The sequence below is a fragment of the Cryptotermes secundus genome, unplaced genomic scaffold (genome assembly GCF_002891405.2).
Source record: "Cryptotermes secundus unplaced genomic scaffold, Csec_1.0 scaffold47, whole genome shotgun sequence".
NCBI lineage: Eukaryota > Metazoa > Arthropoda > Insecta > Blattodea > Kalotermitidae > Cryptotermes > Cryptotermes secundus.
This window is the reverse complement of record NW_019721002.1, coordinates 2,304,586-2,329,905: the sequence shown is the minus strand read 5'-3', so window position 1 is coordinate 2,329,905 and position 25,320 is coordinate 2,304,586. Positions and strand designations below refer to the sequence as shown.

Genomic DNA, 25,320 nt, shown 5'->3' with positions numbered 1-25,320 from the left:
CACTGTTAGAAGCCATTACCAGGAAATGGCTGGCTGAAGATGCATCAGGCTAGAAAAAGGCTTAGTGGGTGCTGTGGTAATGTGTGAATCATGGAGATTAGCAGTGGCACTGTAATTGCTTGTAGTTCGAAGTCATGTGTATAAGTGGTCAATAAATGCAGTCACCAATCCAAACTACATCTGTAGTCACACTCTAATTCATGACAGTATTTTGCAGTTGTATTGAGCATCATATGTATTCTTTTTATTTTTTAGGATCCATGGTGTGCTTCCACGATTTGTTCGCTCTCCAATGGGAGGAAATTCTGAGCCAGGTCTTCAACGAACTCGTGGTCTGCCTATTCAAGGACCAGGACAGACTGGACCAAGTGGTGTTATGTACTCTCAGCCATCTTCTACTCAGAATCTGAGAGCTGGTGTTGTATACTCAAGTTCTGCTTCCCCTTCTCCTCTGGGCAGTCCGCAGCCCATCATGTCAAATGTTGTGGGTCAGCAGCAGTTTCAACAAACTCCATCACAAGCTGGACAGATCCAGCAAGCAAGTGTGTCTGCTCAGATGGTTGTGCGGCAGATTCAGCAGGTGTCCCCGCCACAAGATCAAGATGCAAATCTTCTGCTAGCTCAGAGGCAGCAGCAGCAGTTGGTCCAGCAGCGACAGATCATCCAGCAGCAGCAGCAGAGACAGCAGATACTGCAGCATCAGCAATTGGCACAACAAAGACAACAACAACAACAGAATCAACCACCAACCTCTCCAATGACACCAAGGAGTCCAATGGTTGGTCAGAACCAACCCCCAAGCTCTCCAATGGTTCATCAATCTAATGCAAATGCTCACCCAAGTTCCCCAATGCCTCCCAGAAGTCCCATGGTTCAGTCATTGAATCAGAGTCAAACACCCAGTTCCCCAATGCTTTCTCAGATGAACCAAACTCAGCCACCAAGTTCACCGATGCCACCATGCAGTCCAGTGCTTCAGCAGCAGTATCAGATGAGCCAGAATCAGCCACCAAGTTCGCCAGTCCTTCGGAGTCCCATGGTCCAGTATCCACACTCGGTTGGTTCACCAATGCAGATGAGGCAGCCTTCAAGCACAGGAAGTGTCAGTAACAGTCCAGTGTTGCCAGATAGGCCACAGAGTGTTGAGAATCCCTCAACACCACGAACACCTCACACTCCACACACGCCTTACACACCTCAGAGTAACCAGCCTGGAGGGGAGTCCAGTCAGGATAATGACGCTGTTGGAGGTGGTGGTGGTGGTGGTGGTGGAAATCCAAATAATCCAGCAAATCCCATACCATTGCCAGCAATGTTTGGAAGGTTTGGATACTTTAAGCTTGGACTTCGGGGTGGATCACCCATCTGGTCTGTTGGGGCTGGCTTTGCAAGGGGAGGAAGGCATGGTGGCTCTAAATCTAATGATGAAAGCAGGAACAGCGGTGGGCACCACCGAGAGAAAGATGCGGGAGAAGGCTCAACTGGGCCAAAAGGTGAGCATCAGACAGAAAGTACAAATACTCGGCCATCTTGCAGTTCTGCCAGAGAGACCAGAGGTGCCGTCATGACACCAGGCAAGACTGTTGCAGTTGTATCCAAGGTAGCATCTCTTGTATGTGTTGATTACAATGATTTTGACGATGAGAATTCTCATACTCCACCTCTGACGCCTCCTCCTCAAGATGATAGGGTGTGTGTACCTTCAAGTTCATCAGCTGTTGATGACAAGAAAGAAAACCTGTCAGATGTAGTTAAAAGCATATGTGAACAAGATGTACCCTGCAGTGAAAAATCAGATGCATCACCAGGTGACAAACCTGAAGTCCAAGCTGAAATAGAAATAGAAAGCAGTAATAGTACCAGAGAACTGGTCGAAGAAAAATGCAGTGAAGAGATAGAGGTTGCAGTCATATCGCAGGAGGATATTTTGGATTCCTCAGAGTTACCAGTTGGATCTGTAGGAATAGAGGAAACAGACTGTGACAATGTTGTCGTTTTTGAACATCTGTCTGAAAGCGATCTTGCCCAAGTTTCCAGCTCAATAGACACGGATATAATCGAGGAATGTATTGTAACATCCTCTGACATTGTCATGGACATCTCAGTAGTTGATGCTATGGAAGGCTGTGATAAACTGACGTCCTGCATTCAGAAGGACGATGATGAAGTCCTCCATCTGGTTGATGAGGAAACTAAAGCAGAAACAGGGAACATGATGGAAACAGGTGATGTACATGATGGACTCGAAAGAATTGAACTTGCTGGAGGAAGCGATGATCTTCCGAATATGGATATGGACGTCATGCATATCCTGGACACAAGGGTGACGGGAGTGCTGGATAGAGACCCAGTCCTGGACATGCCTGAAGGATGCAGGGAAATTCATGCAATGAGTGAGAGACTAAGGATAGGTATTGTTCGAAGTCTTGGTCCTCTTGAGCAGGAGAAGATTGTTGCAATCACAGATACACCAGAATCTCCAGATCAAGAAGAAATGAATGTAGATCCATCACCAGAGCCATATCTGCCAACACCTGACACAATTAAAGATGATGAAGATGATATGATGCCTATGATACCTGATGATACAGATATGATGGAACTGGATGAGGCGAGTAGAACTGAAATGGAGAATGACAGCAGTCGAACTGAAGCACTTGAAATGAATGTTACCAGTAGTGCTGAATTGCCTGTGACATGCAGTGTCGTCAGCTGCCAAGCTAACATGGATGCACTCGAGGACAGTTCAAGGCAAGTTGGCTCTTGTGAAGAGGCTGTGAAACCAGACCTTCCATTTGATTTGCCGCCAGTGACACAACTTCCACCTTCAAGTGTCCATCAAGCAAACATTGGGATACCTGGTTCCGCAAGAGCAGTTGTTGCCTATCCTACATTCCCAAGCCAGCCAGCTTACGCCAGAGACCTGCATCTCTTGACTGAAGAACAGTCCACTGCTAGCGAGACAACTGGAACCGTGATAACTTCTGGAGTCACAAGACAAGTTACATCTGTTGTCTCTTCAGTGGTGTCAGTTCCACGTATCATGTCATTTGCTCTTGATTCAGAGTTCACATCCTCAGAGGGAATTTCACGTGTGGAAGCATCCCCAGTAACTGCAGCTGAAGAGAAATTTCAGGAAACTGCAACCATATTGTCTGCTGTTGTGACCCAGGGTGCAGAGGTCAAAGGAACAACAGCAGCTGGGTTAATTGTATCAGAATGTTCAGCAGCAGCTGGCCCCATGCAGCACAATGTAATTGGAGCTCCACCTACTTTTTCTATAATTAAATCTTCATCACCTCAGAGGACATCAATTCTCCAGGGTGCTGCTGGAAGCTCAGCTCTACCAGTTTGCATAATCAGGTCACAGAGTGGTGACATTTCGACTACAATGTCTATTATCAGTAATGCAATTGCTTCAACTGTAACTAGTTCTCATCTGACTTCAGCTGCAGTGGCAAATCTGGTTGCAGATGCAGTGAATGCTGCACGTTTGCCATACCCACCAGCTTCAGTTGGGCAGCAGTTGTTCCCTACAACTGCAGGTGTGATGCCTCTAATGACTGTATCACCGGCTGGTGTTAGTGTGATAGCAAGTGCAGGAGGTGGAAATGCAGCTGCTGCATCTTTGGTTCCGCCACCCAGAATGTCTACTGTTCCAGTCACAAGTTCCCTTTTTGTTCCTGTCACTGTTGAAACAAATTCTTCCAGTATTCCCGTAATGGACATTAATAAGTCATCTCATGAGAATCAGAACTGTGGAGTTGAGAAATCATCACATGGCACCATCCAAGCAAAAGTTAAGGGAAAAGGTGTTGATATTACCTCAAGTAAATATTCAGCTTCAGAAACAACAGATTTTCAGAAACAAGGTACAGGAATGTTGGATGGCACCTCATGTAAACTGTCTCAGATAACTAGAGCGAGTGCGATGGGAACCACAAGCCAAAATTTGATAAATGAACCACCATTACAACCGCTGGAAGCTGAACTCTCCTCTATGCCAGTGATTCGGAAGCCTCTTGATGATGATGACGATGATGAAATACTGATGAAAACAGTGCAGCTAATTTTTCAAGATACGAGACCTAGTGTGCTTGCGACGGTAGAACAGCAAGAAGGCAGTAGTCCTTGGCAGCACAGCAGCAAACCAGTCACGTCAGTCATCGTGAGTGAAGGTGGGTCTTCATCCGAAAGACAGCAGTGCCATGCAGTGTCTGAGCATAAGAAGGAATTTCCCACAGCTTCATCTATTCAGTATTCATTACCACCAAGCAAACCATACCCTTTGCCTTTGTCATCAAACTTGGTTACAGAACCTAATCAGAGTGAACAATCAAGTCTGCGTTGTGATGACAGTGATAAGTCTTCAAAAATCCAAATGCAAACCAGTGCAACAGATTCACAGAATAGGTTGTCTGCTTCACAAATACAACATAGTACAAATTTGAAACTGCCATTAGAGGCAGTTGATTCAGCTGTCCCCAGCCGAACACTTACTGTTGATGCAGATGCGCCAGTAACATCAGCAGTATTCAGTCAACCACCTCAGAGTACATTTGCAACGCCTGCCACTGATACAGGGATGAAGCCTCTTGCAGAAACGACATCTTCTGGTGCAGCATTGTGTGGCCAGTCTATGTTGGAGAACAGACTAACAAGTGGACCTCAGCGACCTGAGGCTCCGAAGAGAATTCTAGGTTCTCACACGGTGGGAAAAATTGCAGCAGCACCTGTCCATGTGTCGGCAGTTAGCCCGTCTGTTGTCACAACTCCTAGGATTTCACCGCCAAGTAGCAGATTCTCATCTGTTGTGTCTGCAGGGCAATCTGTGAGGCAGCATGCGACCTACACACAGCAGCAAGCAGCATCAGTAACGTCTCCTGTTGTAAAGAGCCAGTCTCCACAGCTGATGGCACTGTCTGCCGCCCAACTGCCACCACAAGACAGTGGGAATGTCCAAGCACCATCAGTGCTAGCAGAACAGTTTGCACAGAGCAGGTTAGAAACGTTGCCAGTCCAGTCTGTGGGCAGTAGTGTTCTGGCATCAACACTGCTGCAGTCACAGTCATCAGGAGTCCAACATGCTACAACATATGGAGGAATTGGCAGAACTGATGCAGCACACATTCAAACGCAGGAACCAGTAGTAACATCAGTTTCAGGGAGACTTGGTGCAGATGTAATTCTGTCAGTTTCCAGTGAATCCGCAACAGGTTCTAGGGAGAGTGGGACTGTGGATACTTCAAAATGTACAACACAGGGGTATCCATATGCAAGTTCTGCACCACCAAGAATTCAGTCATCTTGTGTGTTTTCCACGGTCATGCAGCCTCAGAGAAGAATGAGTACTGGCGAAATTAAGGTAGAGGAGCCAGTAAGATCATGCCAGTTTCAGCATTTAGCAGCAACAGTTAAGACTGAAACCTTGGATTCATGTCTGTTTAAGGATACACCAGTTCCTGCCGCATGTTTTGTGATGCAACAGCAGCATCAGTCTAGTTCTGTTGTTACAGCAGTTTCGAAACCTCTTGCAACTTCATCCATAATTGTTTCTCAGTCATCAGTTGCTTCTTTAGTACCAAAGAATGAGATACAGCATTTGGTCAGCAGCTGTAAATTTGCATCAACAACACAAGCAGTGTTGCAGCCTCCACAACAAGCCCCGATACTGTCATTACCACACAGAATAGAGGAGTCACAGAATGTATTATTGAAACAGCTCCTCCAAAACACTGGCTGTGCACAGCAAACAACCATAGCAACTCAGCACCATAGTGCTCCCAGTTTGCCTGTGGTACCTTCGTTGGAAGCTCAACTAGCAAGACCTGTCCCACCCACACCAACCTCTCTTCTACCACCACTTCTTACAAATGATAGTCCTCAGTCACAACCTCCAAAGAATGCACAGACACCACGACCATTGCCGTTAACACGTGAAACATCCTTTGTTTCACGACCCCCTCCACAAGTTGCTGCTTCTCCATCCATCTCTGTTGTGTGCCAGGTACAGCAAACTGCTATCAATGACAGGAGACTGGGTCCTCCAAGCCGCACACCAAGTAGGGAGGACCTCCTTTCTCCTCCCACTCCAACAACCCCAAGGTCCTGTGCTAGTGGAGCTGACTCTAACCTCCACACACCTTCCCCTTTAACATCGCCCAATGGTGTGACGGTAAAGAAAGAAATTGCTCCTCCACAGCAAAGTCCAGTACTTCCCATGCCATCTGGTGATGTGAAGAAGGAGATTGTATCTGATGATTCATCAGTGCAGTTGCCAAGTGAGAAGAAAGAATTTCATGCCAAGACAGAGCTCCCGTCAAGGGATGAGACTGGTGATATGGGAATGGAAACAGCCTGTGACAAGACAACACAGGATCAGGCAGCTTTGGGTATGTGAATGTAATAGTTAAAAGTTATCCCTGTAACACGCCATGAAGGCCCATAGGGTTGTGGGATGTCAAGGCTCCCACATCTGCTAGACAGTCGGCTCAGATGGCGGCAAGATTGTAAGCCTTATGTGCTGGCTGCCCTTTACCCCCTAGGAATATTCCTGGTACTCAATTCTGTTAGAGGCCAATTCGATCCGGAGCCGTCGTGTGACTGGAAGGATTAGATAAATTGAAAAAATCCAGTGTCCTTGTTGGGAATCGAATTCAGGACCTTTTGGCCTGTAGCATAGTGTCCTAATCAACTATGCTACCCCATGCCCTTTAATAGTAAATATGATGTCCATTATTTATTGTCTGTCAATATTGCAACACTCAATTTTTAGGACTAGTAAAGACATCACCACACGCTGTGGAGGAAACACGCAAACCAAGGGCATATGGCAGTCATAACTGAAAAGTAGGCTATGAACGTGAGGGGCAAGCTCCCGAGACAAAACACTCTGGACAGACATACATTTATGAAAATGGATGACACCCCATGTGAGGTGAAATAATATGCACCAAAATAAAGTGAGTATAACAGAAACTTTAAAAGATTTTATCTTGTTTTACCTTGAAAAGAGAACCACAGCATGTGATTTTAACACAAGCTAAGACAGAGTAGCAGTTTTAACACAAATTGAAAAAAAAATAATTCTAACATATCAAGACACCTGAAGATGGTATTTTGGAGCCGAAACATGTAGTGTCGAGGTGTATAATGTTAAACTAAAGATTGAGGAGTGTATGGAAGAGTGTTGCAGTATTGATGGACAATAAATAATGGACGTTAAGTTGAACAATTGCAATGGGATGCTGAGATACAGAATCAGTAAATATGATATTATTAAATAAAATCAGACCATTGTTCTGAAAACAGTAAAACATGACCACGTTTATGCAGATAATAAGGCACAAGTAGAGACATTTATGACAGTGTCAATACTTTGGCTGTAGGAAGAGAATGTAACAAATTTCTCCATGCAAGTGTTTTTTATGTGGCTGTTGTTGAATGTACGTTTATATGAAGCATGTACTGTGGATGTTGTTGCCACCACAGCCTTGTGGGTACCTTCCTACCCACTCCCATCTACATTGAAGTCTTATTGCATGGTTCCCTGTGTATAATTCATGTCCATATATAAGCAGTGAAATTGTTTCCGGAATATAATGTCTTTCTGTGTATGATAAAATTCATAGTATGTGTCAAAGGGCTTCATTGCATATGACAAGAGAAGGAAGTTCCTTATAATTGTTCTGAGAGTGATAGGGAAAATTGAATTATATCTCAGTAAACATGGCGTTCTTTATTCATTGCTTCCTGTATTCACCTGTTTGTATTTGCAGATATAAAGAAAATTAAAAGACGCTTGTACCAACAAAAGAGACGACAGAGCCAAGGAAAAGAGCCTGCTGCCAGCGGAGGAACACCCAAGAAGCAACGCATTCGGAAGGTCAGTGTGAGTATTCCTGTTTTCTGGTTTTCTTTTGTTTGGCTTTATTTTTCTCACCACCCTTTTCATCTCTTTATGTTGGTACAGCTGCTTGCAGCGGCAGAGGCTCTGAAGTAATGTCTGCAGCTACTTTGAATGTATGACTTTAGCTGGGTGTGTTATTCTTATGTCACTGAACTCCAAAGTCGCTTTAGGAATTTAAGAGTCTGTGAATGAATGCTCTGTTTGATATAAAAATTTGCAAATTACAAAACTGATTTTATCAATAATAAATGGTTTGTGATGGAATTTGGTCCATCGGCATGAACAGCAGAGTTACATGTGTTTTCTGTGTGTAGTTTGATAGTTTCAGCACGAAGCAAGAGATATGTGGTTTTGTAGTATTTCACATTTGTCATCCAGAAAATAAATCCTCTGCTTCTACAGTGAGTGCTAGATGAAATCCATTTTGCTAAAGCAGTGTTGCATCTCTCTTCTGTGGTCAGAAGGGTCAAATATTACAACTTGTATAAGCATCCAAGGCACAGATACCAGGTCACCTGCAGGAGAGTGATCAGTGGGTATTCACCGAGCTTGCAATTGCAGCAGGCTAAGAAGAAACATTTACTCAGGGCAAAAGTTTTGGTTATCAGTCTGGTAACTGATGCCACAGAGAAGGCAGCCTCACTGACACCAGCTGGTGGTACAGTTGGTAATTCCTAGGAGGAACACATGTTACTGCTGAATGAGGGTGGATGATATTACAGGGTTTTTGGCTTTTCCCCAGTAGTCAGAACACAGTGTTTCAGAAACTGGATCCTTTCCTATTCTCTGGTAAGAAATTGTGGGGGAGGACCTCCAGGTCAAGGGATTGAGATTATTTTTTTGTAACAGACCCAGCTGAGTAGGTGCCGTAGCCTGGGGGTGGGAACAGCTCCAGTTTCCAAAGTAGCAACATCTCTTTGAATGCTAAATGATGTGTAAACGTCAGACCCATAATGATACTGAATGCTGCTGCAGTTAAATATTACAGAATAGAATCCTTCCTTTTGTGTTCTGTTTCTGTGGTTACATTTCTTGCCTCGTATCTGATGAGGACACTCATGCTTCACATCATGTTAGGAACCATGAATGTGTATGTTGACATTTTAGTTTTGAAACATCAAGGAAGAATGTTGCCCATTTAGTAGTAGAGTGGCTTTTAAAATCCTGTTAACTCTGGACACGAGTAAGAAAGAACCATGACCGAGACTTTGTGTAGGTTAGGTGGGACATCTTTGGGAGCTGTGACTGCCATCTGGTGGAGTACAGTTGTAATGTAGGAGAGACCTGCTATTTCAAGTCACACAGTCAACTGCTTTGCTTGCTCAGGGCAACAAGAGAGACTGGGAAGGTTATAATCATCTTGAAATTTGCAATAATTCATTAACTTTGTATTATTTGTTTTGATTGGCTCTTAGTGTATAATTTAAAGAAATTGAATTTATGTTACATCTGTTATGATTCCTGTTTTATGTCTTTAAATAAAGCAAACTAAAGTGACATGTTTGAATTGTTAAGAAATTTGCTGTTCCTGGTGATGAATATGGCAGCAGTTTTAATTTTTATGTATTTATTTAATTCCTGTTCAACTTGGATACTGGGAATATTAGGCCAGCAGTCATAAGTCTGCCTGCATTAATTCGCAGCCCTTGAAGCTCTTACAGACTAATTCAGAAGGTGAGGTACAGTTGTAAAATAAAATAAATGCTATGACAGATTAGTAAGTGTAGACACAAAGATGTATATAGCATTGAGAAGCCATGTCCCACTGCATTTAGCATTCACTAGAGGTTAGATATAATGTAGATGGGAAACACAACCTAGAATTTCTAGTTTGAGAGAGCTGTTAACTATATTAAATTATTTCACAACATCTTGAGGTTACGTGGAATGTTACACTGAATATATACAATTCATGTATGAACCAGAAGGTACTCCCTCTGTAAAGATCAGCCCTGAAAGAAGGGAAGAGGTGAGACATTGAATTCGAAATTAAGACAGCGTTTTGAACATGTGTTTCTGTAGAAAAGTGGTGAAAACGTTTTGTTGAGGAAAAAGTACAAAGAACAAGAAATTATTTGGGGGAGGGGGAGACTGATTCAGTGCAAATCTTATATCATCATAAGATATGATTGAGTAATGAAACTGCTGCAGTTTATAAGAAATGTTAAGAAAGGTAATTTGAAATTATGCAGAAATGGATTGTTTAAGTTCACCATGTAAAAAGTTAAGAACAGAAGTATTTCCTTGTGCCCAGAAGATGTGTAAAGATGTGGTGATAGGGACTTCATGACCAAAAATTCTGTGTAGAATTTTCTAGCCAGATAATAATTTCCTTTGCTCATAGAAGATAGACATTATTGGTAATTTGAGAGGATTGCCAGGATTGTAAACAACATTGCTCTTCATAGCTGTGGAATTGAAAACATGCTGCAGAAGCTCGCAAACATTTTTTATATTTCAGTAGTTGGCTAGAAGATTTTTTTTTGATCTGGTCAGAAAAGAAGCATGTTTTTTTATTTCATGTGGCTTCTGATGTTTCTTCATTATAATTTAATGTCCAGAAGCAGACATTGGAGTGATCTAAAATGGGGTAGGAGCTTTACAGATACTTTGTGTGTTTCAGTACAGTTAAACTTGACACAACATTATGTATGATGATTTTAACAGTTATTCCTGCATGTGATGGTGACATGGAAACAGAGAAACAAGTGATGATTATTGGTGCAAACTTTTTATTAGTGGATTTTGATATTATTTTATTCTGCTCAGGGTTCCAAAGTGGATGAAGATTATGACACATACATTGAGAATCTGATGGCGCAGTTACGGCAGCTTCAACCTATGAGTGTCTTGGAGCCAGCTTTGTCAAGAAATTATGCAGTTTGCTCCATCTTTGGTTCTGGTGATTTGGCCAAAATTGGTATGACACGGGATTACTCAACACGGCAGGGTGACCTGAAGGGTACATTTGGTGGCGCTTATCTGGCACATGTGTCAGATCACTACAACACGCAGCCATTTGGCGATCTCCCTCCACTACCACCACATCCCCCAGTTTCCACTCAGAGAGGTTTTTATGATCAGGAGTTTGCAGCACTGAAACTTGAAAATGACGGTGAGTGTTGAGTATGATCTTATACTGTAACTAATGTTCAGTGCGGTTTTGTAATAAGACTGGTATGCAGTGGCCTCAGTAGTCTAGGGGTAACGTTTTCAACTCATGACCCAAGGTATGTGGGGTCAAACCCGGCGGAGGTTGTGGAATTTTTAAGGGTGGAAAAATTTGGGGAACAAGTCCTCTGGGAGGAACTTTAAGCCATGGGTCCCATGTCGTAGATTTACGGCATGTAAAAGATCCTCATGTCTCTAGGAGACCTCTGAGCAAAGTTAGGTAAAGTTTCCCGCCCAAGTAGTTTCCAATGCCTCCGGTAGATCGGGAAGTTATCGGGTACCACTGCCAGCCTTGTTGGCTGAACGGGGCTGATAGCGAGCACCAGTACTGGCAAGGTATGGCAACTGGTAGAATGTCAAAGGGGACGTACAATAGACTATTAGTCGCAGTGCATGGGGAAACCCACCCCCTCCAATAATAATAATAATAATAATAAGACTGGTATGCACTGTGACTTAATAGTGTAATAATGCAAGTTAGACTTGACAGTGGAAATAATATTATTGGTGTATGTTTTTAGATTTAGTAAATACATATAGGCAAATAGGATGGTTTCTATTCATTTTATGTAGGCCCCCGCATCTATCATCTTTTTAGGACCCCCTGATGAAAACAATGATTTCAGGTTCCTATGTATATAACTTTATTATAAAAGCAAATTACCACCATTAAACTATGATATATTCACATTAAAAGAACTGAAACCACAGACCAAGAAAGTATTGACCGCTAAGTAGACATGTAACTGCAACATATTTAATTTATCTCAAAAAGAAATTTCTTGTAAGGAAATGGATGCCATCTGGGGTGAAAACTCTGATATAGACCTTGGAGAATTAGGCACCATCTTGTGCAGCCACCTTTGAGCCACTTTATAACTACAAGAGTGAGAGTTAGATCAGCCACCTGAGTGAGTGTTCTGGCCATTACCTGACGTGCCAGTGGATCGGTGCGCTGAGCATATAAGGGTTCAGTTTTGTTTCTCTATTTCCTGTTTCATATTACGTCATGTTTCATTTTGTATCCTGTATTACGTGGCCCTGTAAGTTTATTGTGTTAGATGGAAGATATACTCAGTGTTCTGTCCAGTGTAAGTAAATTTAAATGCATTCATTCATTGTAGTCAGTAAATTATGTACATTGCGTAGTTTACCGTATCCTATCTTATGTTAGAAGATGTCCAGCATTGTCATGTTGTCCCTTACACGTCCATTGTCAAATACTTCCGCTGCCAGCTACATATTTGCCACCATATAATTACATCCTGAGTGCTACATCATTGCTGTTTGCAATCTTGACATGTCTTCTGGTAGTTTTAGAATAGTTGAAATACATGGGTGGAACACTTGTGTTTGCAGAAGTCCTTAGCTTCTGAATCATCAAGTGTGACCCATTTCTATAGTTTTGTAGACGTGAATAATGTTTTACTGTAAATTTTATGTTATCAGATGATAAAAAACCGGATGGACAATCCATTGGGAACCGCGATCGAGATAATGACACTCCTGACACAGTCATCAGTTCATCATCACCAGAATGTGTAATTCCTGAATTGCCCATCAGATTCCCAGGTATGGTGATGAATTGTGTCAAATGTTGACCAACTTTTTATTGCAGCTGTCACAGTGTCATGGCACTGTTCATTTGTAGGTCAGAATGTTTGGTATAATCTTCTCTGTCAATGTTTACTCAGGTCTGAAGCTTATAGAAGAGGAGGACTCTGACAAGGAGGAGGAGGCAGCCAGATGTCTCAAGCGCTCATCCCCCGTCATTCCCATCATATCTCCAATACCGATTCGTCTCCGCCCAGGCATGCAGATTCTGAAAGAAACCAATGAAGTGGTAAGTGAAATTATTTACTCTCAGCAGCAAATCTCCGTCTGATGATAGTGTAGCGTTGTCCAGTCCATAAAATTAAACTCTACATTATTGCAGTTGTGAATTATCACTTATCCATCTGACCAAGCATTTTTGTTTTCAGTTCTACTGTCAGATCCCTTGAGTTAAGTTATGGCTACCAGCCCCATAGGACTGGGAGATTTTAAATTCCTTATTTGTGGGCGATAATCTCTTAATGACAAAATTAAAATCAGCTGCAAACCATGTTTACTGGGTTATTTAAAACCAAATGATAAGCTTTTAACCCCCCAAGTACAAATTCTGATCAGCACCCTGTACTGCGAGGAAATTTAAAATCCTGTATTCCTCCTCAGCCCATAATTCAGTTAGGAGGAAAGTATTGTGAAATATACACATAGAGTTTGGGGTACCCGTGAAACTAGTTGGGCTGAGTAAAATGTGTTTAAATGAAATGTATAATGAGGTCTTTATAGGTAATAATTTGTCTTATAATTTTCCTATCCAGAATGGTCTAAAACAAGGAGATGCTTTATAGCCACTGCTTTTCAGTTTTGCTTCACAATATTTCTAATTCAATGGAGGTTTTGCTGGTAGAGGGATTAACATGATACATGAGCATCAGCTCTGTGCATTCATGTTTCCTCACCTGAAAAGAGTGATATGTGCACTGCGTCTGTGCTCTGTGTGACCCTTCAGTTAAATAAAAAGAAAAAATGTAGACCTCTTCAAGATATACACACTCATAGCTAACATGCCTTTGGTTCTGTATGGCTGTGAAACTTGGTCTCTTGACATTAAGGGGGGAACACAGACTGAGGGCGCTGAGGAGAATATTTGGACCAAAGGGAGATGAATTGACAGGTGTTTGGAGAAAACTGCATAATGAGGAGCTTCATAACTTGTACTCTTCTCCAAGTATAATTAGAATAATCAAGTCATGAAAGATGAGATGTGTAGGGCATGTAGCATGAATGGGGGAGAAGAGGAATGCATATAGTGCATTGGTGGGAAAGCCAGATGGAAGGAGGCCACTAAGAAAACCAAGATCTATGTGGGTGGATGATATTAAAATGGATCTTAGAAAGACAGGATGGGGTGGTATGGACTGGATCAATCTGGCTCAGGATAGGGATCTGTGGAGTTCTCTTGTGAACACATTAATGAACCATTGAGTTCTATAAATTTCTGGGAAGTTCTTGAGTGGCTACACAGTTGGTGGATTCTTGAGAAGGGCTTAGCTCCATGAAATTAGCTAATTCCTTACCAATGAACTGTTAAATCTTGATTCAAAATGTAGCTGCCAAATCTTTAGTACTGGAAGATTCGAAATCCCCAATTCTTGTATAAGGAGGAATGATACCCAATGAGCTTGTTGACATAATTGTGGGTGCTAAGGGAGAAAGCAATGCCATATAGTTATTTAATTAATTCCTGAGTTACAGGTAGAGGCCTTTTCACCCCCCTCTTCTCTACATATTCATCTTGTGTTATCATAGCGTATGGTTGTAGATGTTCAGAAGGCATGTAGTCATACATTACGTTGTTGATACAGTTAGTATTCATGCCTGCCAGCTGATGAGTCTATATTTCAGTCACAAAGAATGAGACAGAAAAGTATTTCAGCACATTCCTAGGTGGCAGCATATGTTAAGCTCAGTAATGTGATTGGTATGAGCCATGTACAGTGAAACCTCCATTTAATGTTCATCAGTTTAAGGTTTTCCCATATTTATTATACAGTTTAAATTATCTGAAGTCAGTAATATCATTGTAAAATTTGTTCTGTTTAGGATTTTCCTCAATTTAGCATTGAAGTCCACCACTTCCAAAAGAAACTTTTAATTGATGGGTTTCACTGAATTTTCGTGTTAGCAGATCTGGTGGGCATTGCCTGGGCCTAATGCACATGGATAAGCCGCAAAAATTCTTACGGATATAGCGTCAGCAGGAGATACTTTGTTTCCCCCATATGGCTGTGGAGACAACCGCAGTGCATTGAGCCCATTATTTTGTTATATCCAGGATAAGGAGAATGTTGGTGTGTCACGTGACCACATCCAGCTGAAGACACGGTTTGGCATTTCTCCGCCTGCTCCCCTTCGTGATGCTGGCAACGTGACAGTGACTCTGACCCTAACATCAGCTGCTGCAGAAGATATCCTTGGTGTTCTCCGTAACCTGGCCAACATTCTGAGTATCCCAGCCCCATCGGGATATCAGATAGTGGAAAGAACTAGCACACCACCAAGTCAGAAATTAGGGTTGTATCGCACAAAAGGGAAAGATGGCAAAGAGGGAGGTGAGATATGATGTAAAGTTTTCAGTTAAGCTCTTGTCTTGTCTGCCTGTTCCTGTTTTTGCAGTAGCAGGAAATAACATATGAATGGAGCTAACTGATATGCAAAGTGTTCTTAGTAACTATAAATTTGGAATGGAGCTAACTGATATTTTACTTGTAAAAGTACCAGTATGGACACAGCACAGTAGGTTATTTAAAATATGGTCATGTTTCTACCATAATGTTAACTAGAATGATACCGTGATGTTTTGTGAGTCACACCCCAGTGTTCCAACATAAATAATTAAATGATAGAAAGTATCAGCTGAAGGCTCTTCTTCGAGAATGTTTTTTTTGTACATGATCAGAGAAACATGGTGGTACATTTTTCTGATAATTTTTTTATTGTCTTTCTGTTATGCGACTGATATAGAAACACTGTGTCTGTTAATGGTCATTTCCAGCTCCAATTGACATCCAGAGTATTCTGAATGGAGCCGCCAAGTTCTGTAGACACTGTGATGTGGTGATATTGAGCAACCTGATCCGCAAGAAGGTGTCAGAACTGCCCTTTCTAGCCAAGGATGATTTGGTGGAGAATGGTGATGATCTTTATTTCTGCAGCTCCACTTGCTACATGCAGTTTGCTCTTATGCATCGCTGCCCCAGTATTTCAGAAGATAAAGTAAGTGGTAATCTTGAAGCAGTCTCCATTGCAAATTACTTTCCTATGCCAGAGACTAAATCGTGTGTCCGACAGTTCGCTGCGGACGCCATTACTCTCTTTCCCTCATACCAACTTCTTCTCTGGACATAATTTACATGAATCTTTTCTGAGCATTTCACAGTTCTGTTGTGCGTTTGTATTGCTTGGAAGTGGAACATGGAGAAGACAGGTTAGAAAAACCAAAATGTAATATTGTGAAATAAAGAAATGAGAAATGTTCTTGCACTGAGGTAGTAAAATAGTACAAATCGAGGAGTGAAAGGAAGTATTATGGAAGGAATAAAATAATACGTCATAATTTTACTGAGTAGTTGGATATGTACTCTGGAAATATCAAATACTAAAGACTTAAAGCTTACTAACTGATGCCCTCAAATTAATGTATGGAGCAGAAACATGGCAGATGTGAGTAGATGAACAGCACCAGAGATAGGTTTTGTAAAAGTATGGAGGGGTAAAACCACAAGAGAGAAAATGACAAACAAGAAAATTGGAGAGAGTTTTAAGATAAATGCTGTCATATGTTAAAGACTGGACACTGTGTTTGGATTGCTGATTGGATTTACTGGCCTTGCATAGCCTGTAACTGCAGGTAACAGCTCCACAGATCTACACACATGCTGCAGATGACTGCTCCAAATATTGAAGCTTCTATGTATTTTTAGGCATTGCTAGGTAATGGTTCTTCTACACTCTTTCTTACATTGTTGCAAGCTGGTCACCATCTCACAGCTAACTCATGGCTGCAACTATCTAAGTTGCCTCACTTGACCTCACTATATATATAGCCTTGGGTCAGACTGCATAGAAAACACCGTTTTCATGGCTTCTCTGTTGTTGGCCTTTGCCCAACAATGGCTCACTTCTTTATTGAGCCATGACCTAACATTGGACAGTCCTTTAGTTATTATGTCACATTACTCTGCCCTTAAGACTGCTTGTCCCAAGTAGCCCATAGGCATATTGCCATGTCTTCTTTCAGTTTGTGGGGAGAGACCTTTTGAAAGTGGCCAGTGCTCCTACGGTACTGTCGTGTGAGCTGCTGGTAGTCTCTTCTTTTGCTTGGGAGGAGGCCGGCTCTTCCATGGTGCCCTGTCACTCATTTTCCAGAACCTAATGGAAGACCTGACTGCTAGCTTTACAAGTTTGAGCCCTAGGTTCAGGGTAGAGCATCGAGTGGCACATATTGAGGAACACGGTGTTGGACTTAAGCTCTATAATGGATTGATCATGAGGCAGTACAGTTATATAGTAATCTACAGGGCCCGGATTTTGATGACATGTCATCTTTTTTTCCTTGTATCCTATGCGATACTCTTAAATATATAAATCTCGGATATGAGCTGCTGGTTACAGAAATGTAAATTTTATAAGTTATTTTTTGACATTTTTAGGTTTAAGGTCATTTTTTTATTTTTGGGGTAAATTTTTGGACTTTTAAGGGCATTTCTTGTCATTTATGGCCATTTTATGGAATTTTTCTTCATTTGTTTTCTGAAATGGGAATAACATGGAAGCGAAGTGTTCTTTCGTTTCTCCTTTAGGTCATTTTTCGGTCATTTTATAGGTCCTTTTTTGAATATTTTCAGGTCATCAAAATCCGGGCCCTGCATATTAACATTTTTTGGGTCATTTTTCTGGATTTTTTTTGGTCATTTTTTAAATATTTTCAGGTCATCAAAATCCGGTCCCTGGTAATCAAACATTAGAATTTCTAATATAATCTCTTTCAGTGTATTTTTAATATTGCAGTGCTTAAGCAGTTTTACAACAACTGTAGTTGTGTGTGTTTGTTCAGGCTGCTGCAATTGTGGACCATCTGTGTCAGACAGCGCAGTCTCCAAGCCAGCAGAAGAAGCTGCATCCTCCAGAAAATGCAGAGAAAACCAAAAAAGATGAGAGCATTAAGGAAAAGGGGAAGGAGGAAGATGAAAAGATGGAGGTGGAGCAGCAGGAGGATGAGGTTAAGATGGATCAAGCTGTTGCAGAGAGTGACAAGTCTGCAGAACCTCAGTCCACTCCAGTATGCATTATAGTAGCTCTGTCTTACCAGTAGACCGGCTTTTTGTAGGCATTGAAATGTCTCGGCACATGAGGGAGAAGGCACAGGAAATTCTCGTTGAGAACTTCGTGATTATGGACAGCTTAAGAGATGCAGACAAGTGGGATTAGTATTAGTAGCAGTAGTTTTCTTTTTTCTGTGACATGAACTGATTGACTATATGGTAATCATGCCCTTTTGTTGTGGCAATTATGAACTTTTGATTAAGTTAAGTGATTAATATAAAAATTTGTTTTCTGTGCACTCCCTGATATATTTAGAAATTCTGTATTATCAGTTGCAAGCGCAGGGGGTTTGTTGGTCCCTCTGTATATAGAATCTCTACATGGCAGATTTTAAACTGGTCAGAATAGTAAGAAACTACTTGTGTCATATCTGGGGGCCATCATTATTAGACTTATTTAATTAGCATGTGACAGACTGATCTGTTGTAAGTGAATTAGAGGTGATACATAGAAGTATAGAAGAGGGCTGAGCTGATGTAACGTGTACACACCCCAGCAAAGCGTAAAACTTTAAATTGGTGTTTCTTATGCTCTCTCTGTGCACATGTGAACGTGCACACACAGAGTTTTGTAGCAGTGAGTTGAAACTTCAGAAATTATGCAGTTTAGGATTGCCATAGCAGTGAGTTGATGGTCATTGTGTGAGTGTAAGCTGTATGGCAGGTCATGAGTGGGTGAGTAGTGTCTAACGTGGAATATCTGCCTCTGGGCGCAAATAGTCTATAGCAAATAGGAGTTCTATATTAATATTTTTTGGTTTACCATTGATTTCAACTGACTGTTCTCCAGTTAATTCTGATAATGATCTTGACAAAACGTTTTCAGTATAAAGCTGTTTAAAATGCTTTGGGGCACCCACATAACTCTGCGGAATCCCATTTAACTGAAGCGAAAATGTGAGAAATAAGAGAAAAAAATTTGTCAATCACACTGGACAGAGTTGATAACCTTTTATAATATTGCTAGTGTGATGGACCGTTATGAACCAAATCAAATTGAGGTTTTTTATTTAAATGCCACTACTTAAGCAAGGCATTACATTTGAATTTATTATAAAAGTAGTAGAATAGTTTTTAGCTCCTTTTGCTTTCAGCCCTAAGAACTAACTTGCATATTCAGTTTTGACAAAGAAATTTTTTCCCCCAAATTTTCTCATTGGAAAAATGGACGGTGTTACCTTATATTCCAGTATGATATTGCTTTCAGATGATAATTTTGGCTGTTCTCTGCAAAAGTTGTGGTTGATGATCCTCAAAAATATATTTTGTCTTGCCTTCACTTGCTATGCGCTCAGCATTCTACAATGCAAATTTTAGTATAAACTGCATTTTAAAAACATAAGCAGCTAATAGCTTAAAATGTTCAAGTACAGTAATATATTGTCGCGTGTTGAGTGTATAACACGACAGATAACTTCACGCCATATTGACTATAGCAAATTTTATTTCACATTCGCTCTTACAATCACACAATTTACACATCTACAATTACTGCTATCTGCAGTATTAAAAATATTAGACTGAAATTCTAGACTACAACTGAAAGGTTGACTGCCTGGATAACTCGTAGCTTGAGAAATAGAGAACTAACTCGTGAACTCGTAACTCGAGAACTTACTGTGAATAGTCTTTGCTGCTCCTTATTTAGCCTCGTTCCGGACAACACAGAAAACAGCCACGTAATAGGCACTACTGTTGTCTGGCGCCGTGTTGCTAGCAACACTGTCAGGAGTTGTTTCCTGCTGTGTAGCAACGGCAGCATCCCGTTTACGTCACCGCGGGGTGTTGACTGGCTAATTACCGTAGCAATGGCAATGCTCCGAAAGTGTTACGTCACCGCTCGTGGGGTGAGGGTTTGTCCTCCATTGCGCAACACATCCCTCCTTAAGGCTGTTCGTCCCGAATATCCTAACGGTTCACCCTTGTTCCTTTCCTTCCAAGGATGTGCTTTCTGTGTCTCCTGGTGTTTCGGCTGCCCTCCTTGCAGTGACTATTCTTCGTCCATTACATCCGCTCCCCTCTTAAGACTTGCTTGTCTCGAGCGGTTTCCTTTCAATTTGCCAGAAAATCCAGTTGTATTGCATTTATTCTTCACTTTCATTTCTGCTAAAGAGGCCGGTGTTTCTACTACCAGTTCCTCCTATACGGGCCTTTTTTTTCCGTTTTGGAGGGGGTCGACCCCTCCTCAGTGTCCACTTTCTTATTTTCCATATCCCGTTGGAAATAGCGACTACTTGTGTCGCGAACCTTCCGGTCTTCTCCCTCAGGCGTATCATTTCCTCCACGTCCCAGTTCCTTGTGCCTTTTCTGAATTTTCGTTGTGGCTGACGCCTCCTCCCGGACACCTGTCCTGTCACGGTTCCCATCCTTCCTTTCCAGGCTTCTTATCCAGCATTGACCCTAGGTAAATATTTCTTTACGGGATCTCCCTTGCGCTGTCTCGCACCTGACGACTACTCATATTTCTGTCAGCAGCCAATTTGTGCCACGGTCCACAATTTCCTTGGGTCATAGATTTCTTGAAGATGTTACTCTTCCGCCATGCCACTGTTGCACGGCGGGACACCTCCCTGCAGGCGGCAGCCAACTTCATCCGGGATCCACACATTCCTCGGGTTAGTTCCAGTGGCTCTCCACGTCGCCCTGCAGCTTGCATCTTGCCCCTACACCGCTTCTTCCGTCCTGTGACCGGTTTCACTACGGCATCTTCGTTGGGGACTTCTTGTTTGGCCACCTCAGGTTTCCTGTCCACTGAGGTCGGCTCTTTTTCTTCTAGACGTGCCTCCATTTCTTGGCAGGCCATCGTCCCTTTTCTGGTATATGTTGTTTCTTCAGGTTCTACGACCGGTATCATTGTGGGGACCTCTTTTTGTTGTGCCGCCACAGGTTGGGTTATTCTCGTCTCCGCGGCAGTATTTTCTCGCCAGGCTCTCATTTCTTCCCGTATTTCTAGTATTAGTTGAATGACTTTCTCCTCCATTTTTCTTTTCTCTTCTTTTTTTCTTTTTTACTTGTATATTCAATACCGCCAAACTCTGCGTCTGGCGGAAGAAGTATCATTATGGAGTCCAGGAGCAGGACCCCGCCCTTCCAGCTTAGTAGTGGCAAAGGACCACGTGATATCTGCACAGAGCGAGGGAACAGTGATGGCTAGAATGGATAAGCAAGAAATGCAATGAATAATCGACAAGCTAGCATTAATTGAGGCAAAAATGGACGCCGACTTGAAAGCCTGGCGAGAAGAGATGGTCGCCTGGCGAGAAAAGAGTTCCGCGGAGACAAGAGCAACCCCAGCAAGGGCGGCACAACAAGAAGAGGTCCCCATAGTGATACCGGTCGAAGAGACGATGGCCTGCCGAGAAATGGAGGCACATCCAGAAGAAGAAAAGCCGACCTCAGTGGACATGAAACCTGAGGCGGCAGAGCAACGAGAGGTGCCCGTAGAAGACGCCGAAGTGAAGCCGGTCAGAGAACCGAAGAAGAAAAGGCGTAGGGACCGAAACAAGCGACAAATGAATTCGACACGGGAAAATTGTGGACCCTAGAAGAAGTTGGCTGTAGCCCGCAGAGGGACAATCCTCCGCGTGGAAGTGGCTCGGCAGAAGAAAACCTGCAAGAAGGTGTCCCGCCGTGCAACAGTGGCATGGCTCAGGAGGAATTACCTCAGGAAATCTTCGACCCACAGGAAGTGTGGACTGCGGAAAGAAGTGACCGCTACCAAAATAATGATTACACGCTGTGCAGGACACAGGCATATGGGACAAAACGCAGGCAATGTGGAACAAGTAACCTGGAAGATATCCTGTCACGTGACAGTGGCACGACGTTGGAGAAATGACTTCAAGAAGGAAATTCCCCTGGGAACCTTCGGATGCCGGAGAAAGGACTTGGCGCCACGGTCCCGTACCAGCAAGTGGCTGGAGGACCAGGAGGAACGACGACATCAGCAAGTGCAAACAACGCATCAAGGGCTGTTACGTCGACATAAGGAACTTCTTATGGAAGACATAAACAAGGACTGGACACTGTGGAAGTGTCGACCACCTCCAAAACGGAAAAGAAGACTTCAAGAAGAGGAGGAGCTGCTAACATAGAAGTACCGGCCGCCTGAGCAAGAATGAAAGTGATGGATGAATGGGATACCACTGGATCTTCTGGGCGAGTCGAAGGGAAACCGCTCGAGACGAGCTGGTCTTAAGAAGGGAGCAGTTGTAACGGCCAGATAATAGTCGCTGCAAGGAGTAGCCGAAACAGGAGACGCAGAAAGCACAGCCTCCAAAGAAAAGGAACGGGGATGCACCGTTAGGCTATTTGGGATGAACAGCCTTAAGGAGGGAGCAGTGTGACATGTTGCGCAATGGAGAACCCCCCCCCCCAGCACGGTGACATAACACGCAACGCGCAGTGACGTAAGACGGCGTGAGGTAACAGCGTTGCTAGGCTATATGCAAACATGGCGACGTGGCACCGAATCCTACTGTGACAAGGCACTCATTACGCAACAGGCAAGCACTGCGGCTATATAAGGGAACTGCACAGCCGCTGGAGAGAGTTAACGTGTAGCCGTCCCCGGAGACAGTTAGTGTGTGATCAACAGTTCTCAAGGCAGCAGCCTACGAGTTAAGTTGGAATCTAGCCAACTGTGAGCAGTGAGGAGTGAATGAATTGTAGTAGTCACCAATTTCAGTTGTAACGAGTGAATCGTGATAGTGTGAAGAGATTTGGTTGTAGGGTTTGTAAAGTGTGGAAACCTGTAACATTGTTATAATTAATTGTAGCCGTTACTAGTAGTTTGTTGAATAAACCTATTAACAGTCCGAACGGCATCTTCAGTAAGCAAAACACGCTACAATATATTTTGTACTCAAACACAAGATGACCATTAAAAAAATGCCTTTCGCTCAGAAGGATACGGTAGATTTTGTTCATTGCTATATAGCAGGCATGTCCAACACGTTGATCGTGGGATGATTTTTGGTCGATCTCGTAGGCCTATAAGGAAATTATACTTGAAAAGCATGTAAATTCACTTGTAATATAATATGATTATATTCAGATTTTGAAGGGAATATACGTGTTAAAGTAGTCTGTACTTTCAGTGTATGTTGCCTTTACAACAAACATCATGTGTCATGTTACTTTTACCAATATTTTTGCTTAAAGCGAGGTACGATGATAGGAGGGGGTGATAGATCACTGGCAGTTTTCACACTAAAAAGTCAATCACAACCTGTTTGAAGTTGGCCATGCCTACTATATAGAATTGTAACACATCTTCATTTGTCTGTCTTGAATCACAGATTTCTTGCAGTGATATGTTTTGTCTCTTGTGACTAGTCACAGGCGAAGGTAGCTGAATCTATTAGCGTGAAAACAGAAGTACCAATTAAACAAGAAACGGAGGCTGTGCCAGTAACAGCTGTAATGACACCGCCATCTTCCACCCCCCCTCGAGTAACGTCTAGCGAGAAGAAGAGCCGCCGACACACGGGGGATGAGCCAGCCAGTGCCTCAGCTTCCCACTGTCCGCCTCCTACCAAAGTGTGGAAGGGGCTCAAGTATAAATACTGGACTCCAGGTGCTATTCAGCCAGCTGTCAAGTATAAGAAGCCTACTGACAAGGAGATCACAGAGGTGAGAAAATGTGGCCCTTCTCCTGCTCCCGTTCTTTCAGTGGTAAAATGAAATTAAGACCCAGGCACATAAAAAAGGAAAATATTTTGGGATACTCCAGGTTTGTGGTACACAGTAGTGCTAACAGTTCATGATATTCATATTGCAGTTAATTTTGGTTATAGAAATTGTGTGAGGAATCAAATTCATTATAGGGAAAATTGATAGCCTCTTGTAAGTTTATACTCTCATCCCAGAGTCTCTTGTGTGCTTGGAAACAATGTTGAAAACCATCTGATGTAATGACATTGTTCTAATTGTCTTACAGTACAATAGGAATAAGGTAACCCACCTCTGTACTCCCACAAAATCTAACTTATATTTTGATATTTCTTCTGGCACTGTCCTGAGTGAACCTGCCCTATGCACACTTCTTACATTCCTTGTCCTAAATTTAATGTCCATTTTCTTCAACTTAGGTCATTTATCCGAACAATCTGAAGGTCTGAGGCCCTTTTGTGACATTGTAACAGGCTTATTTTTTATGGTGAGGGGTTGTTAGCCCCATGCCAAACCCCCAAGATGGTGGACCATCCCTTGTCAGCTGTCTGCCACTGATTATTCAGTATACTTGCAGCTACCTTCCATATCTGGAGGGAATCTTCTCCATTCGCGTCATGAGGACACTGTACCATGGTGACAAGGGACCCACTTAATGACTCAAACAGTTTTTTATGTGGAGGCAGTGGTTTACCCTGTTGGTCCTTGTAATGTTTCCATGTATTAAAGTCATCACTCTGTTTTTCTGTAGATGCTGTTTCGGTTGGGAATCACCATGACTCCAGCCAAGATTCCTGAAGACACACGCAAGTGCATGTTCTGTCACCAAATTGGTGATGGGGTTGCCGATGGACCTGCAAGGTAAATTAACCTGATATGCAATGGATGTTTGACAGCATTCTGCTGCAGGAGTTGCAGTTCACTTTCAGAAGGGGAGTGTGAAAGCTTCCACTTGATGGATAGGAGTTTTTAGTGTTGGGAAATGAAAAAAATGTACTTTATGGGTAAGAGTTGTGATTTATTTTCTTTGTTCAAATTGGATTGTATTCAGATTTCTGTCAGGCTTGAACTGTCCTTTTAACAGTCAGGTGGTTGTGACATCTATAGATGTTAATGCGATACTGTGTATCGTAGTGGCCATGACGCCTATAGATGTCACATGTTTCTATCTACTCCATTGTAGATATAATGCTAGTCAGCAATGGAAGCTTGTATATTGTGCTTGCAAGAAGTTCTGGCTACTTCAGAGTGTGACAGGAAGTTGCTGGTTGCTTAATAGCTGTCCTGGGTTCGAGTTCTTTCAATTAAATATGGCATGTCCCAGCAAGAAGATGCATGTTAAGTAGTGAGGAGGTGTTTTATATGAATACAGTGGTGGTTTAGAGAGTGAATATATTAGTGATAGTGAAATAAATGTGAAAATTAACCTTTATCAGACAGGCCATTTAATTTCTGGTAGGGGCAGCTGGACGGAGTTTATTTAAATGCCCGCCCTTGTAGAGCAATGAAATTGTAAGCATGTTTCTAAAAATGGTGTGATTTCTACATTTTTTATGATAAACGAACGAAATGAACGCTCCTTTAATCTAGAAAGAATATAGAATCAGATATTCTAATTTACAGATTTTAATATCT

General features: G+C 42.4%; 1 protein-coding gene across 4 annotated transcripts in view; it reads left to right on the top strand.

Moving 5' to 3' along the window:
- LOC111873928 (histone-lysine N-methyltransferase 2C) overlaps positions 1-25,320 on the top strand; it is a 113,909-nt gene that overhangs the window by 71,227 nt on the left and 17,362 nt on the right. For all 4 annotated transcript variants that reach the window (XM_033755252.1, XM_033755254.1, XM_033755247.1 and 1 more), the window contains 10 exons: positions 256-6,392; positions 7,779-7,891; positions 10,679-11,024; positions 12,530-12,652; positions 12,775-12,923; positions 14,964-15,240; positions 15,684-15,904; positions 17,745-17,969; positions 23,350-23,646; positions 24,437-24,546. In XM_033755252.1, coding sequence (XP_033611143.1) covers positions 256-6,392; positions 7,779-7,891; positions 10,679-11,024; positions 12,530-12,652; positions 12,775-12,923; positions 14,964-15,240; positions 15,684-15,904; positions 17,745-17,969; positions 23,350-23,646; positions 24,437-24,546 — 7,998 coding nt within the window. The remainder of the gene's footprint in view (positions 1-255; positions 6,393-7,778; positions 7,892-10,678; positions 11,025-12,529; positions 12,653-12,774; positions 12,924-14,963; positions 15,241-15,683; positions 15,905-17,744; positions 17,970-23,349; positions 23,647-24,436; positions 24,547-25,320) is intronic.